This window comes from Vidua macroura, chromosome 10 (genome assembly GCF_024509145.1).
Source record: "Vidua macroura isolate BioBank_ID:100142 chromosome 10, ASM2450914v1, whole genome shotgun sequence".
Classification (NCBI taxonomy): Eukaryota; Metazoa; Chordata; class Aves; order Passeriformes; family Viduidae; genus Vidua; species Vidua macroura.
In genome coordinates this window covers 17,915,845-17,933,379 of record NC_071580.1, presented here as the reverse complement: position 1 = coordinate 17,933,379, position 17,535 = coordinate 17,915,845, and the positions used below count along the sequence as shown (strand labels likewise).

General features: G+C 45.6%; 1 protein-coding gene across 1 annotated transcript in view; it reads right to left on the bottom strand.

Annotated features, from left to right (window-relative positions):
* Nucleotides 1–17,010, bottom strand: part of EPHA4 (EPH receptor A4) — a 104,149-nt gene extending 87,139 nt beyond the window's left edge. The window contains exons 1-3 of the mRNA XM_053986106.1: nucleotides 16,920–17,010; nucleotides 15,927–15,994; nucleotides 10,936–11,599 (exon numbers count right to left, since the gene is read on the bottom strand). Coding sequence (XP_053842081.1) covers nucleotides 10,936–11,599; nucleotides 15,927–15,994; nucleotides 16,920–17,010 — 823 coding nt within the window. The remainder of the gene's footprint in view (nucleotides 1–10,935; nucleotides 11,600–15,926; nucleotides 15,995–16,919) is intronic.
* Nucleotides 17,011–17,535: the final 525 nt, after the last annotated feature.

The following is a 17,535-nucleotide window of genomic DNA, read 5'->3' as shown; positions in this document are numbered from 1 at the left end:
CCACGGAAAAATGTCTCTCCTTTGCTACACTACATTTTTGACTCAAACTTTAATACAGGTGTATAGAGAGGTCAAATTAGCATTACTCCAAAAGGCTAGCTAAACACACAGCCACAAGAAAGAGGAGTTAGTGGCAACCTTTAAAAAAGCAGAGGAATATAGTAGGCAGAACTACTGTCCCTCATATCCCCACAGTGAGCTGGGAACTGCTAAAAACTCAGTACAAGTTAGAACAGCAGGGTCCTCTGATTGCACAGACAGACAAACCAATGCCCAACCAAACAGGAAAGAGGGTGGAGATTGCCTTTTGCACGCTCTCATACCCCAATTATCGTGAATAAAAGCACAGTCACCGCCTCAGCACAGCCTGATGGGAAGGAGATGAGATAATAAGGCCACATACTGCTCTTGGGACTGCTCCACTCCTGTTAAGACAAGGGCAGGTCCCTGCAGTGCTGGACCAACCCACAGGGCACCTCCACCAGCCTCTGTCACAGCCAGTGCTGCTCCTCCACAGTGGACAAGGGCTCCTGCCCCTTTCTGGAGCTGGCCAGCCTCCCTCCTTGGCAAAGCTGTGGCTGTGCTCCTTTCCCTTCTGCTGCTGTGACTCTAGGTGGATTTTGTTCTCTTTTCTCTCCCAAATTAAAGAATCCTAAAGCTACAAATGGGTGCTTTCACAGTGCCCACAACCCTTTGAGCTCACTTTCCCAAGCTATTGGGTGTGTTGAATTCAAGGTTACCAAGTGCATTAATTCTGGGCACATTAAAACTGGGCACCAAGAGCATGTCTTCAAAGAACCACTGAGAACTTTAAGGTGAATCAACTAAATGGATAAAGGATCTGCACAGGGGTAGATTCAGATGAAAAGGATGGAAACAGTCTTGCAGGTAATTAGTGATGCACCTTCAGTTATATACACTGACTTCACCCCTTTAGCTGATTGCTTTCAACTTTCTTCCCCACGTAGAGAGGCCTTTGAACCTCAAAGCTTGACAAAACTCTACATTATCAGCCACGTCCGTAGGCACGTGTGTTGCACTCAGCACCCACTGAGATGTCATGTCCAGCCTAAATACTTAGATCCAGTATTTTCACCTTGTATGCATTCTTGGCAGTAGTCCAAATTTGGGCCAGCCTGACAGAACTGCACCTGGGAGTAGCAGAGGTTTCTAACGTGCCATGGGAATGACTTCAGCAACAAACCACAGAAGAAATTCTTTCACATTAAATGTAACTATTGCTACTCTAAGATTAAATATTACCTGGAAATTACACTCATTAACTGCAGAGTCCTTGATTAATGAGCAGGTGGAGTGCACACAGGGACCTGGTCCTGATTTCAGCTGTCTTATTAGCTCTACCCTGGACACTACTGATCACCACAAAAATAAACGAGGACATCCAAGAACTAATTACAAGTGGACAAAATGTGTCAACCTAATAACTGTGTGAGGGTACTTCAGAGATTAAGGGAAGGCTGGCAGATGTGCAAGATGCAAATACTGAAGCCACTAAAAAGAAACAGCAACAGAACTCTGCTATCTTCTGGTATCGCTGGTGAGTGAGACCACAGGATGCCTCTCAAGAAATAGTCTCCATTTCAGAACAGCTCCAGAGCCATTTTGATTACTGCCATCATCTGTGTGTTGTTTTAACAGTGGTGGACAGAGGAAGAACCTCTAGTGCTCCCCCACTCCCAAGGCAGGGGCTGTCTCTCCTCAGGGAACAGACCCTGGGCTCTGCCAAGGCCAGGGAGGGAGGTCTGTATCGGTGAGCAGGAATCTGGCAAAGAAAGCCAAGGCCAGGAGAGAGCAGCCCACGCCAGCCCCCGGAGGGTGCCCTGCAGGTGTGCGGGCACACGGGCTGGGGCTCACACGGGGAAGCCAGAACCACCTTCTGCAGTTTGTTGGCAAACACAGCTGCATCTGAGCATCTCCTGCTACACTTATCCAGCAGCCACTGCCTCCAAGCACTTCTGTGAAACACTAGGGACTGCCCACACTCCCTCTTTTTAATTGGTGTTTACTTGTCTCTTCAAAAAGCCCAAAGAAATCTTCTACACACAGCAGCTAAGTACAACAAAACTCAAGCATCAGAAGAGGAGTTCAGCCAACTTGTGCCCCACGATTGATCTCCTATTTCTCCCTCCACTTTCCTTCTAATCCTGTTTATAATTACACAAGCTGTCTGATCTTCCCAAAGCTATCAATTCCCTCAAATCCATTTTCAAATCACCATCCTTGAAAGAGCCTGGGCACCAGATCAAGCAGTCTCAGCTTGACACAACCCACACCACTATTAATGGCTCCCCTGAAATGCTGGGGTGCAGCTGGCCAGACCCCGAGCAAGGGCTGCCAAGACCCAGCCCCAGCAGAGATCAGGGGAAGAGAAAGTATTGATCCGCTCCTTTTAACATGCTAATTTGCCCAGTGGCTGCTTAGTCACTGCCAGGCTGGACACTTCAAAAGGAAACTATTTTCAAAGCAGCGATGTCTTTTTCAGCAGCAGAAAAGCTTAAACTGAAAACAAATGAATTCAAGCCCCAAATTCACAGAAGTACTCGCAGGTATTCTTCAGCTCCCCAGACAGAGATCTTTGATGTATGGAAAGACAGACTTACTAATTAGGGTTATTAAAATATGGCCTGGCAAAAACCTTCTGGGATTTAAAATAAGAAAATCCACACCCTCTAAGTGCACACTTTAATATAAAGATAGCCTGTATTTGTATCAAAAAATATTCAGCCATAACCTCTGGAAGTGTTCCATTGATTCCCCCACACACGCACTTCTTAGGAGAAGAATAAAATGTATTTAAAATTAAATTTCTGTAATTCAATTTTTGTAATTCAGCATCAACACTGGAGAACATTTTGGCCTTTCTTAGCATGGATAATGGGGAAAATAAAGGCAATTGTTCAATCCCTTCAGGCCGCCGAGAACACACAGCGAAGGCCAGACAAAACCCTCGGTGTGACAGAGACGTTATTGAAGTATTTCGGGAAGCAGCAGAGTTATTGACTGACGCCTTTGCTACCAACACTCGCCTTTCAGTCACGGGCTAAACACAAAGTGAGGAATGGATAAAATGGCAGGGTTTAATTAACGATCTGGGCAAGTACTGAAATGCATTACATTGCACAAGTTTTGCAGGCAGAACAGAAATCAATTCAGTGTTTTGCATCAGTGTTTGTGGCTTGCATCATGCTCCTAGGAAAACCTGATATGAACTATGAAAACTGGGAGCGCTCTCCAAGCTAAGGGGGATAATGAGCTGAAGTTCTGACCCACAGCATACTACTCTGTTTGCAAAGATTGAAGAGCCAAAAACTTGAATTTCCCTTGAAATATGTCTTAATTTCCAAATGCAGAAAGAGCTGAAGTCACCAATCTCAGCCTGCTCCCTGGCCTGGGAGAGCCCCAACCCACTGAGCCCAGTGCCAGCTATACCAGCAGCACCAGCTGTGCCCCTCCACACTCACATGCCCTGGAAAGGAGGGAATTTGGGATGCTGCTGACCTCTAACCCCTGGCTGCAGGGGACAAAAAGCTGCAAGACAGAACAGACAAACAGGGAGAGCTGACTATCAGCCTGACCATTACTCTGGAGCAGGCAGCAGCATCACAGCAAACTCATTCACAGAAACAAGGCATGAGGAGATAACAGCAGAAAATACAAGCAAAATGGAACTTGCTTCCTTGCCACTAAATTGTCAGCTTTATGGGACTTCATGCTGAACGGTATGAAAAAAAATCCAATTTGCTTTGAAGCACATTAGTCTAACATCCTAATTATTGTTTACATTGCCATTTGCCTTCTATTAAGAATTGAATAATTACTCAGCGCTCCATAGTTTAAAAATACAAGCAAACAGGATTATCTGGGTAATTAAGACACTGTACTGCAGCTTTGTAGTGTGGCTGTACAAAGCTTTCACATATACAAGCAGAAGCAATAGGTATTGATTGCCTTGGCTCAGATGATGTTTTAAGGATGTGTAAGATGGGTCCCTCATTAGGAAAAGGTGAACAAAAACTTTTGACAAGTGAGGAAGGGCAGAAGCTATCTGTAGCTAGGACACTACATTCAGCCATTCACTCTGGTCTTCTCTCAGTCACAGACATCCTGTGTGCCTGTAGGAAAGTGACCCAGGCTCATCCCTCCATCCTCTGGCTGCTGCAGCTCAGGAGCATCCTTCCTCCTCCTCCTGCCCAGGACCCGCCTTTGCCCAGGTGCTGAAACTGCTGCCTCTCCCAGCCTGAGCAGTGCAGCACCAGCCCCGCCGTGAATACAACGCCTGTTTCCCAGCACAGCTCTTTCAGTGGGTTTGTACAGATCGACTCAACGTTGGTGAGATTTAAACCCACCCATCCAAGGGAAGTATAAAAAGCAGACCAGCAAATGTTTTTTTTTTTCTAGGCATCCATGACTAAATGAGCCAAAGCAAATACCAACTGTATAGTATAGCTTTTTTTTTTGCTTCTTTTTCCTTCAAACCTTAATAGCTCATCCATACTGTACTTTGAACAGCATGACCTCCCCTTCTGGGTGACTATTAGGACAAAAGAAAAGTTTTTGCACGTTCCTTTGTTGTTTTAAAGAGCCTTTCCTCCATTTAATTATGCCACCAGGTTTCACACTGCGCAGTTTACTACCCCTGTGAAATTACCTTCAAGTTAAACACTAATTGGACATCCAACAAAAATGAAAACCCCCCACAACCATGTTTTTCCTTCTGGTTTCTTATAGGATGTAGCTCCAACACGATCAGGGTCCCAGTTTCATACCACTGATTTATAAAGACACAAAATGAAAACCAGTCCTTTAAAGAAATACAGTACATTCATGCAGCATGTGTTCTAACTTATATCAATAAACCTTTCAACAAATCCATTCTGAACAAGCCTGTGTTTGGGGAGCATTTAATGAGCCTCAGCTTTATTTCAAGCCAAAGGCAATTTTGAGTAAAGTTGAAATAAAGAAAAGTTAAAAAGAAAAGAAAGCCACTAAAACCAAAAATAAAATAAAATATGGGTTCTCATATAATCATGAGGCTTAAGAAAGCAGAACTTTTCTCACAGATTATTTTCATTCAATAAATAAAGACAGCAGAGCATTTCTGCATGTTTACTTACCCGAGTGCTGGGAGCCCCCTTTCACCATGCTATAACCATGGGCCAAGGCCAGCTCAGACAGCAAAGAGAAGAGCACTAGCCCAGGCCTGAGCAGGTACTTGGCCCAAAGCATAGGAAATGTCAAAATGTAATGCTGCTTTTTCATGCCTTAAGTGCACACTTACAGCCCAGAGGGGATCCCACCTCTGGAACCTCATCACCCCCCCAGTGGAGGCTGCAGCTGCAGAAGAGCTTGGTGATCACTGGTGAACATCTGGAGGAGATGACACCCAAGGGCTTGCAGCCCCTCCAGGCATGAGGAGTGGCATTTCCACACCCAGCCATGGTTTTAGAGGTGGCCAGCATGTGAGCACAGCACTGTCCCGCACACCAGCTGGAAGGGAGCTGCACATGGGAGCGAGAGCAACAACCAGCCATGGTCAAGACATGAGGAGCACACTGAGCAAATATCACACTGTCTCTTAAACAAAGAGATCAAAAAAATCAAACCAGAATTCATTTGCATAAAATCCAAATCTTTTGAGCTCTGCATAAACAGAAGACGATTCTGGCTGTGGTTTCCAAAGGAAGCTCTTATCTCCTTTGTGAAATGGGGAAATGGGTGTGCTACTTTGCATGAGGGTGTATACAAATGATGTAAATGAGGAATTTGCTGCATGCAAAAGGCAAAGCGGCCGACAGCTGCCAATCCCCATTCACAGGGACAGATTCCCCAGTCTCTAGCAGGAGGAAGGAGAAGGGAACCAACGTGTTTGCTTCCCAGGGAGGTGAAGCAGGCTCTGAATATTCATAAAATGGCCGTTTAGTCATGGGAGTGTTAATTGTCTCTGATTCACAAAACTGTGTGACCTCACCTGCTCCCTGCAACATATGAAAAGGATGTCACATAATGGGAGGAAACCAGATAAGATATTTATCTCACAAGTTTGGGGGGCTTTTTGATGCAGTCTCAAAAGACCTTAGAGTACTGCTGAGCATTTCTTTAATCACTACTCACAAGCACAATAAAGACCAAGCTCAGTGGAGCATATTATTAGACAGATAATAACCCTTACCCAGCCAAGATTTAAATACAGAACTCATCACACACAGGATGAGCTGTCTGGAAAGTTTTGGGTTGCCTTTTTTTTTTTAATCCTAAAAGAACACACAAACCAGAATATGGGCTGGAAGTCCCACAAAAGACTACCCAGACCTACCATGAAATTCATTACCACCACAAACTCATCTGGCTTTGATTCTGAGGACTGTGTTTTGCACCAGTAACACAGAGGATAAGGACCAGATATTGCTCCCGTGTGCAATAGTAGCAGAAGTCTTGTCAGAAATTCAAAAGGAAGCAATCACAGCCTTTCTCCAAGCAATACATGAACGGACAATTGTTTGACAACTGTAACTTGACTTCTGAGGAGGCCAGGCAGGAGAAAAGCAATAGAGTTCCTGCAATGACATTTAAATGCAGATTTTGAAATGCACCAGGTGGTACAAGAAAATCACAGAGGGAGTAACCCTTGGAAGATCTATTGAGCTACATGAGAACATAACATAACCAAATCAGCAGAGAAGAGAACCAACTAAATTTGGTTCAGACAGACTGTGTTTCAGTATCGCTCCCAGGCCCCGCCTGTAGCTTCCGTCTTCTCAGCTCCTTTTAAAACGTAGCATGTTGAGTCTGTGCATTTTTTCCCCTGCCAAAAATAATCAACCTGAAAAAAATCCTCCTGAAATCTCAAATCTGCACAGTCTTAGTCACCCTTCTGATCACCCTTTTGTGCAGACAGACTGTACATCAGTGCTATTTTGACAAAAAAGAAGTTACTACTAAAATGGGAAAGTACACACAAATTACATTACTTCCCCACCCTTGAAAACCCACCATCCAAGAATCTTATCACAGAAAAACATATAATTAGACTGTACACTTCTGATGTAAACTGAACTGCTGCTTTCAATGATCACAGCCACTCTTCAAAGCCTCCAAGATTAAAAGAATCTTATCATTCAAATTATTACTTCTTAGGGATGCTCTTATCAAAGTTCCAAGGAAAATTCTAAAAACAGCAGTGATATGAAACCAGGACTGAGCCATATTTTAAATGACACTGGATTTTCTGCCAATTGGCCAATTCACAACTCAGAAAAAGCAAGTGTAGATGAAGACAAAGCTGTTGGCTCTCCTAACCTTTACAATATCACAGTAAAAATCTCAACTGTCACATATTTATACTAAATGGCAGGTCTAAAATTGAGATTTGTAATTTCACAGCATCAAAATCATCACAGATGGCTACAGTCTATTGCTTCTTTAATCTGTCTTTTCTCCCTTCCTGCTTGTTTTCCCCCCTCCTCCTTTGAGTTAGAAAGATACGTGTTTTATCATAAGGAAATCGTAACTAAATCCAAACCACATTTTATTAATGTGTAACAAAACAATTTACATAACAATGACATGTACAAGTGAAGTTTAAAATTACTTTATATCTCAGCTTCGCCCTAAAGCACTAATTGCCTTAGCCTTGAGATGTGCCACTATTTGGGATAGTCATCTTCCATCAACAATATTCCACATTCATATTCTCCTAAATGGATAGCCACCAACACAGAATATTTGAGGGAGAATAAACAGTAGTAGTAACAGCAAATTTGAATTTTTTTGGCATCTAATTCACAGCTACAAGTTCATTTGCAATCAAAGAATCAGAGCTCACCTAAAATTTTTACACATCAGGACCAATTTTGCAGAACTACTGCTATGACACACCTGTGAAGCTTCCCAAATAAATATGGATTTAGTACTTAGCTCCTTTTCCTTCCTGTCCCAGGTTTTTGCATATACACACACACACTTATGGATGTTCAGTGAGACAATCATCATCAATAAAGTCAACTGGGAAAAAAAAAAAAAGCAGTCGGAGAGGACAGCTTTTTGTCATCATATTCAAACACCTCCATACCACCGACACAATTTTTTAAAAATCCCATTTGAGGTCAGAAAGTCATTAACTCCCACTACAAGAACTTTAGATGTGAAAAGGCTTTCCATTATGCTTCCCACACACACATCAGAAATTAAGCAAAAGAATCTCAAGGAAAAGGTATTATTTAAAAATTGGGAGGGTGAGTGAACTTGAAGCAGCTTGCAGGACAACGCAAAGGCCAGCTGGTCTGTCCCAGCACTGTGTGGCAGGGAGCAGGTCCCAGGAGAGGACAAGGAGCTCAAACCCAGACTGGGGATCTCCCAACAAGTGCAAAGCCCCAGTCCACTGGTCCAAACCATTCCTGCCCACTGAGCTTTTGTTAAACATTTAAGATCTTAATCAATCCTCACTCTGACCCTAGGATCACAGGGGAAGATGGATGAGGAAATGGACAACCTCTGACCTTTCGTTGTATTTGTCCTGCCACAGTCAACCTATTGAAAACCAATCGAGGTGGAACCTGCTCACCAGCTCCAGTCCCAGACCAGCGCCCTTTCACAGCTTTTCCCAAACTCAAAGTCTCTTCCCCTGCCCCCAGTCCTCTGTATCAAAAACACAGGAATCCTCCTCCCCTCCAAAAACCTGTCAGAGCAGAACATTAGCTAAACGATTAAGTTAAGAGGGGAAAGAAAAGGGGAAACCTCATTCAGTAGTGTCAAAGGCCAAACTGCTTTAACAGCCTCACTGGAAACTGGAGAGAAGCTGCACAGTTCTGGTGAGCTTCACGAATTCATCAGGAGAAGCTTCTCAGTTAACTGTTCTGGCTGGAGAATGGCAAATGTGAGAAAAGGAAACCACAAGTAACAGCTGATGAAATGAGTTTAGCACTTTCAATTATGTGCTGGCTCAAACACTCTCAAAATGACTAGCACAGGCCAACTTCACTCTGGAGAGCCCAAGAGACAGAACATTTCTAACACCTTTGGTAATATGGCATCACCTGATCTCCCTTTTAACTGGGAAATGGAGAATTGGGTTTCCTGAGCCCAAACGTCCCCAGATGCAGCTGAGAGCCCTTAGGTAAGCTGACAGTCATCCCCAAGGTCTAGTCCAACACTACAAAAATGAATTTAAAAAGCATGCCACTATAACCACTGCTCACCAGCAAAACCTCAAGATATTTCCCCCCAAGCAGATTTGTTGGACAATCTGCTCACCACATCTGGGCCACTGACACTTAAAAACAGATGATCTGTGTCAGAGCGACCCCAGTATTGACCTAATAGGCTTTGGGAGAAGGTGGAATCATCTCTGTGCAATAAACCAATAAATGCTTCCTCACTTCACTTCCTCCTCTCACAACCCAGCCTGATAAGGTGTCAGGAAGCTTTGCTCAGCAGTGAGAGACTAACAGCATCTCCCCAGCCACCAAAGGCTCCCCAAGCAGCACCCAGGCAGTGCCACAGCCACAGGTTCACACACTTGGTAACAAACAGGCTTTTGAGTTTCCATCTCACAGGACGAAAAACCAACCAGAAAAAACAGTATTTTACCCCAGACAGGATGCCCTGTTATTGTGCAGCTCATCTTTCAGTCCTCTGTAATTTCAGCCCATGGCAGTTTTGTTGCCACTATGCCACATTAGGCTTCTGTCATAGAGCAAAAACTCAGGAAATTAAGGCTGAAGTTCACACATAGCAGCTCTTTCCTATTAAAATATAATTTTAATGCATAATAGCAAACTTCATATTGACTGTAAATTACCATTTAAAAGAAATCAAGTAGGACATTCAAAAGACACCTTTGTCTCAGGAGTCCATCACAAAAGCAGCTGGTTACTTGCTTTGCTAACTTGCTCTCAGTCTCAAGAGGATAAAAATGCTCTAGTAAAAAACACACCAAGAAGATGAGGTAACTGACTCCAAAGAACCTTTTCTAAAAACATGGCTCCAAATCCCTGAAGGAGCTAAGTACCTTCAATTCAGCACCCAGCAAAATTAAGCTCACTGACCTGTGCAAGAAACCATTTAAGTTTGATCTTAATTTATGCTTACATGAGCAAGACTTTCAAAGCAGAGGCTATAGATATTTTATTTATAAACTGTCTTGTCTCCTTCCCTAACCTTCTACAGCTTCTCTATCCAGAAAAAGGAGGCGAAGAGAATATAGGTATTGGTTTTTTTTTCTTTTAGGCGAATCTGTCTTCTATACAAACTTTAATCCCTAATTCTGCAGCACACAGGATGGTATGGTGGGAGGGGGTGGGGGTGGAGACTTTTAGCATTTCTAAGAGTATCCTAGCACCTCTATTATTTAACTGACAATAGAGACTCTCTGAGAAATGAAAATATTTAACAAAGGCAGCAGTGTCAAATATCAAAGGGTATTTAGTGCTAAAAATTTGTGACAAGTAAAACACCAAAGATTTCCACTTCCTAAAGTGGGAAAGTAATCCAGCTAAAACTCCTGTCCTGCCTCCCAGACTGGTTCTTAACCGACTGCATTATCCAAAGTCAACTTTGCCAGAATTTCCTGTGTTTAACAAAGTTCCCTTGAAAGATTTGTCTCTTCAAACAATGGTAGCTCAACTGCACTGCTTTGCAGTCATCCATATTTTGGTGACTATCACGAGCCAAATCAAATTTAGGCATCTGCTAGAAAACGTGTTTCACCTTCTGCCTATTACAACAGTATCATTTGTTTTGCATTATAGAATTCTTAGTCTTGCCACCTGGAGCTATTGGACTTCTTCATTAAACCCCTCTGTCCCACCACATCCCACAGGGCTGCTAATCACTGGCTTTAGTCCATTTACTCTCATCTCTGATTCAATTATGCGTTCCACTAAGCCCTAATGAACAGTACAATATGGCTCATCCTACCTTGGCATTCTCCGTTGCGCTCCTCATAGCCAGCATTGCACAAGCAGTTGCCAATGGGCACCAGCCATTCGCCATCTGCCCCACAGTACATTTTTGGCACATCCTTCTCTTCCGAGTTGTTGACACAGGAGCCACGAACCTCCACCAGAGAGGAGGTGTCAGCCCCAGTAATGGTGTCTGGAAACTGCGCCAGGTTCCGAACCGTCAGCGGGCACTTCTTATAGAACACACGGACAGAGACCAAAGCAATGCAGGCACCGACGTCCTGGAAAGCCAAATAAAACCCCTTCTTGCTGAGTGGTCCCACGTCCCGGATCTCTGTATTCAGCTTCATGATCCTGTCACCAATGTCCACCTGGGTGAAGCTCTCATCAGCAGCAATGGTGTCAATCTTGGCAAACTGGCTCTCGCGAATAAAACGCTCTTTATCGTTGTTTGATTCGTAGTAATAAAGGTTGAAAGTCTCTTTGCAAGTTCCCATGACACCCGGCAGGCTGTTGCAGTCTCTTAGTGTGAACTTGATTTCAATATAAACCCTCTGAGCCCCCTCTCGGGGAATCCAATCAGTTCGTAACCAATTATTCTGACTGGGCTCCATCACGTTGCAGACTTGATAGGTGCGGATAGGAGTGTTCTTCTCATCCATGATGCTCACTTCCTCCCACTGCAGGGAGGAAAAGGGGAAGAAAAATACGTCAATATTAAAAGGAACAACAGAGCTTCACAACAAACAATATGCACTTGTTCCATTACAGGGAAACAAACAAACAGACCAAAAAACAACCCAACAGACCAAGCCATAGCCAGGATTTCAACTACTTGGACATTAAAGGAAGCATCTGTTCAGGAGAAACAAATTCCAAATCCCTCATGCCTCGAGGAACAAGCATGTGTTTTAAGGGCCCCCTGAACCAACCCAAGAATGTTACCTCGGCTGACTAGGTTTACTTGCAGTACAGTTCAGCCTACAGACCACTGCCTGGAGCAGGGCTACACACAGAACTTTACTGACCCACAGAGCAGCACTGACCTGCAGTGCTCTCTCTGCAGCAGACATCTCATGGACTCTGCCTTGCACCTGGGAATATCCAACAGGTGACACAGCATGACTTAGTCACACAGAGTGACATCCACATTTCAGGCATCACTACCACTTATTTTCAAGACTCTTGAGCCATCCCTTATTATTTCTCTAAGCTGCCAACTACTTTCCTGGGCTACCAGTGTCCCAGACAGACTCAGTAAATTCTGCTTTGGAGCTGGGCAGAAATAGCTGTCTACAAAGAACTTAGGTAGTTCTTAGAGAAGGAAAAACAGGTAAAGAGACAACATCATCAGTCTACCAGGAACATCACCATAACTTTGTTATCCAAACAGAGTTTCTTACTAGTGGGAAGGTAAAAAAAGAAATACTACACATATTTTTTCTGGAGGAAATGTCAGGGAACAGCTAAATTGATATTATCAAAATCCCAAAAGGGTTAGCAGGGAAAGTGCTGAAAGATCAGGATAGCAGCATTCTTCAGAATTGTTACACCCCTCAAATCAAGTTTGGGCATCTTCAGAAGTGCCAACCAGGCAACATGATTATGAAACAACAACAACAAGTGTAATCCAAGGTGGGTATGGAAGGAGGAGAGGCAGGAGTTCAGAACAATGAATTCAGAAAAGGAAAGCATACATACTCAACAGTTCTGAAAAAAAATGGTCAAAGTATCATCACAGACAGAAGAAAGTTTATCACAGTGCTCTACTGGTGGGGAGAGAAGGGAAAGTAGGGGCATTAAGAGAAGAAATTTCTCCAGGAAATAAAACCAGCAAAACCATAGCACTTCAATTTATATTATTCAATTTATCCTTCCCTATAACAATATTAGATAATGATATGCTGACTAGGTTTGCAAGCAATACAATGAAGCATATAAAAGTATCCTTAGAAAACAGTAATAACTTTAAAGAGACTTTTCAGAAGTGCTTTTCAGAACTACTGAAGCCATAGCTTTGATAAACAGAAGCCTTCTTAAGATGAAGGGGCTTCTTGTATAATATCCTGCATTCTTCTCACAAGGATTCCTCTTATGCAAGTGATTTTTACTTAAAAAGCTTCCAGCTTAGCTGAATCCGTTTATAGAATGACAGCAGTTAGCACCATGAGTCACTAGGAGCAGAAAGAATAATATTTTATTTGCTGCCTAGAGATAACTGCAAATTAAAATGAAGGAGGGGGGAAATCAATACTCAGCATGTCACTCCTTTCCAGAGAAAAGGAAGAAATAAATCTTAAAAAGTAATCTATCAATGTAAAGTGTAACATGTTATTAGAAAGACAGACTTGTTTAATTTAGAGCACCACAGAGCTAGTGTACTGTTACAATGTTGTCTTTATGATCCATCACTCTCCATTCGCTTATCTTCAGATTGACTATGCTACCAATATTGTGTGTGGTACAAGAGAAAGGAAGAAGCAGAGGGAAATAATACTTGTTGATGGGATTTCCTTTAGTGCATTTACACAATGGAGGATGCTGCTAGAGGATTCAATAGCGAGACCGCTGAGGTCAACAGACACACAGCAACTGAATTCAGCAAGTTTTGGATCGCGTTCTCAACACACCCATCTGCTGACCAACACACAAATGTACAGAGCTGGGCTTCTTATTCCATTAACACACAAATACAAAACAAACCCAAGTGCATCTTTCTGACAGAGTTCAAAATAACTACAGCTCAAAATATCCAGCCACTGTAAATTTCTTGTGACTCTAAGTATGCGGTCAAAGCTGTAACTTTTTGCTTTCAAGCTGAAATTAAATTTAATAATTCAGCTCTTCCCACAGTTTAATGATGCAGATTAAAATATTCTGGGCACAAAACCTGCTTTTCAACTGTGAAATGCAAGAATAAATCATTAATTACATTTATAATGCAATTCATTAATTCTTTTGGGGCTACTATACAGCCAGTCACTGCTAAATGACTAAATCTTTATCTCCAGCCCTTCTTATCCACACAACCCTCACACCCCAGGAACAGTGTGGTTCAGATCTAGAAAAATACCTTTTTTTAATAGACAATAAAGTATATACAGTTAAAGAAAAACACTGAAGGACAAATTCTTCCCAGGAAGAAAAAGGAATTTGTTTCTGCTGCTTGAAATAAGTCTGCAGCATACAAAGTAAAGTAAATGCTTTCCAAGCACTGTATCTCAGAAACAGACCATGTACTCTTAAATTTTTCACTACAGGCTTAAAAATAGAACACACATATGTAGGTTTAGTGAAACGAGTCACGTCCACAATAAGAGCACACATTTTTCCTTCTCAAGCTTGCATGGCGCTTTCAGAAAAAGCATGTGGAGAAAGGGGCAATCCAACAGCCGTTAATAATACACAGCTGTCCTCTGATCATTGATTCCACTGCCGACTTATTAAAACTTGTATTTTAGGTTCTGTTTTAATATACAGTGTAGATATTCCTTGGAGAGCCGTCCAAAAGACCCCATCTCATTAACCAACATTTCCAGGGTGTAGGATTAACAAGGAAGCCCAACTCTCCCTGAGATAGAGCTGTACCTTTCCACGCTGTCAAAAGATGAGGGCAATTGCCTGCAATCAGCGCTGAATGTGCACCGTGGGCGCTGCCAGAGGCCTGCCAATCACATCCTCACTCTCTGGAAAACCAAGTTTCAGGGACAGCACAGTGTGCTCAGGCGGAGCACAAGCCAGGACTGTCGTCAAGTTCACCCAGAACAACAATGGGGGAGAAAAACAATCCCCCATTCTCCCATGTTATGGTTATTCAGAGCTTATGCATAATGCATCACCAGCCAACGCAGCCTCGGATTCCTTCCGCTCACTGCTGTTTCCTTAGCTCTGCTTCTTCTAATTACAAGCGGGAACACACACACAAAAAAAAAGTAAATTTGTAGGTTCCTGAAGAATCCAGTGCTTTGTTGTGCACAGGTCCTGATCTTTCAGCATTTTCCTTTTTCAGACACTTTGACTTAGTTACTTCTGCTTAAGGATTCCAAGCTGCTTTTACTCCTTTAATATTAAAAGGATTTGGGATTTTTTTTTTTACATTCATGCTTAGTGTGCATTGTTGGCATTTTTGCTTAAATTGTTCATATGAAGAAAGAAAAAGCCTTTCTAATTGCTTATTAAGAGAAAGTCCCATGAAGTACAGTCTCCTTCAGATCCCAGCAATTCCAGAGTCCAACATATGAAGGAGTTTCCCAGAGAGGCACTGGGTACCCTGTAGGTCGGGGCACAGATGAGGGAGCAGCAAGGAGCATCCAATAATACAAAGCTAAACCAGAAATTAAAGCTACCTCGTGTGCAATTCTCTAAGCAAAGGGACGCTAAGCCCAGCAATGAACCTCTTAACGTCATCACATCAGCACTGGGCAGTGCATTCGAGCAGCCTTCTGTTCAATACGATAATTGTAAAAGTACATGAAAAAGAAACTCGAAGGAATCACAGTCAAGCACTGGGTGCTGCAGTTTATCTGTTCAGAAACCAAAACATACGATGTTTACACCCTGAAACAGGACAACTGTCCCATCACAACAAAAGGTCTATCGTGTATATTGATCCATACTCCTTCATCCAGAAATAGAACAGCAATTGCGTTGAATATCTCCCAGCCGAGACAGTCCACAGATAAAATAATAGCAGTCAAGAATGCCAATTCAGTCAGCAGATCATATTTCTTGTTGGTATTTCAGTTTTAAATAGGCATCTAAGCCCATGCCTCAACCAATCTCTTAATTCTGAAATCTCTTTTCTGCCCTTTTGGTTTCCACTTATTCCATGACAGAACTATCCAAAGGGAGTATAGAGTTTCTCCAACAAAGAGTAATTCACTTGGTAAGCCGGGGAAGAAATATGACCTCCTCACCGCAATCAACAATAATCGAGCCATTAGGACTCTCTGAAAGTTACTAATCACCCCCTTTACCCTTTTGATCAGATAGCGGTTTAAAACTTACCCCTCCTTCCAGGGGACTTGCTATCCACCCCAGTTCTCCCTGAACCGATCTGGAATCCAGCAAGGTAACTGCAGAAAGGTACAAATAAAAGAGATTAAATTCCAGCTGCCAAAAGGCAATACTAAAATAAATGGTTTACCTGAACGTTTCCATATGTGCGGCGCACATCGCATCCACCTTCCACTTGAAATGAAATGTTATTTCCGAACGCGCCAATATCTTAGAAACACTTCGAAACTGTCACTGAGGAATCGCGTGTTTGCTTCCCGGCGCACTGGAGCCGCTCAGGGGCGCGGAGGAGTCCCGGCACACCTGCGAGAGACGCCGGAGCGCCTCTCGGAGCGCTGCCCCGGCGCTGGGCACCGCACCTCCCGCCGCCCGGGACAGCGCGCCCGCACGCCAGCCGTGGGCTCAAAGTCGGTACTTTCCGAGACCCCGGCAGCACGGCAAGGCACCGAGAGATCGGGTCGGGCTCCCGAGGCGCCCGGCGCCGCACGCCCACAGCGCGGGACGGCAGCGCGCTTCTCCCGCGGAGCCGCCGCCGGACCGTCCCGCAGAACGGGCTGAACCGGGACCCCGGGGAACGGCGCGGAGCCGCCGAGCGCTCCCGGGAGAATCGGTTCCATGAGCCGCCCTCCGACCCGGGGCCGCTCCGGCGCCGCTCGCGGGAGCGCGGCACCTCGGCGGCCCGGCCCGGCCGGGGCAGCGGCGGCGCGGGGGGACGCGCGGGGCAGGCGGCGGCCGCTCCGCTCCGCCCCGCGACACCTGTGCCGGCACCGCGGGCGGCCCCGGCAGCGCCGCTCGGGCAGGTCCGCGGCCGCCGGACGGGCAGCGAGCGGCCGGGGCGGCGCGGGGCAAGCGCCGTCCCGGCGGCGAGCGGAGCGGCGAGGCGGGGAAGGGACGGGACAGCACCGCTGCCCGCCCGAGGACACCGAACTTCGCCCCTGACGCCCCGCCGGGAGAACGCGCAGCCCGGCCGCCGGCAAGCCTCACCTTCGTTGGCGGGATAGACCCGAGAGCCGGTGACGGCGCCGCAGACGCCGACGAGGAGCGGGAGGAGGGCGCAGATCGGGACCCCGGCCATGCCGCCGCCGCCGCGCTCCGGCCGCGCTATCCCAGCGGAATAACTGCCTACATGGGGCGCGCGGCGCGCGCTAGACATTGCCAAGGGGGCGGGGCCTGCCCGTCCGTCAGCCGCCGCCGCCAATCGCCGCCCGCTCCGCGCCGCGCGCCCCGCCCCGCCCCGCCCCGCGCGCGGGGAGCGGGGCCGGGCGCTGCGGGCGCTCCGGCGGGGCCGTGTGGGGAGCGCTGCCCCGAGCGGGCGGCGACAGCGGGCGGCTTGCGGCCGGCGGGCGCTCCGCGGGGCTCTCCGACCGTAACAGTGTCCGAACTCCGAAAGATGATGGAAAAGGCGAAAAGACAAAGTTAGGAGAGGCAGAGCGGCGGGGGAGCCGCGGCCGCGGAGCGCACACGGACCTGCCCCGCGCCGAGTCCGCCGCGGCCCCGCGTCCCGGGAGCGTCCCGGGAGCGTCCCGGGAGCTGCCGCCGCCCCGGCCGGCCCTGCCCGGCTCGGCGCTACCGTTGAGCAACAGCGCCACCTGGCGGGAGC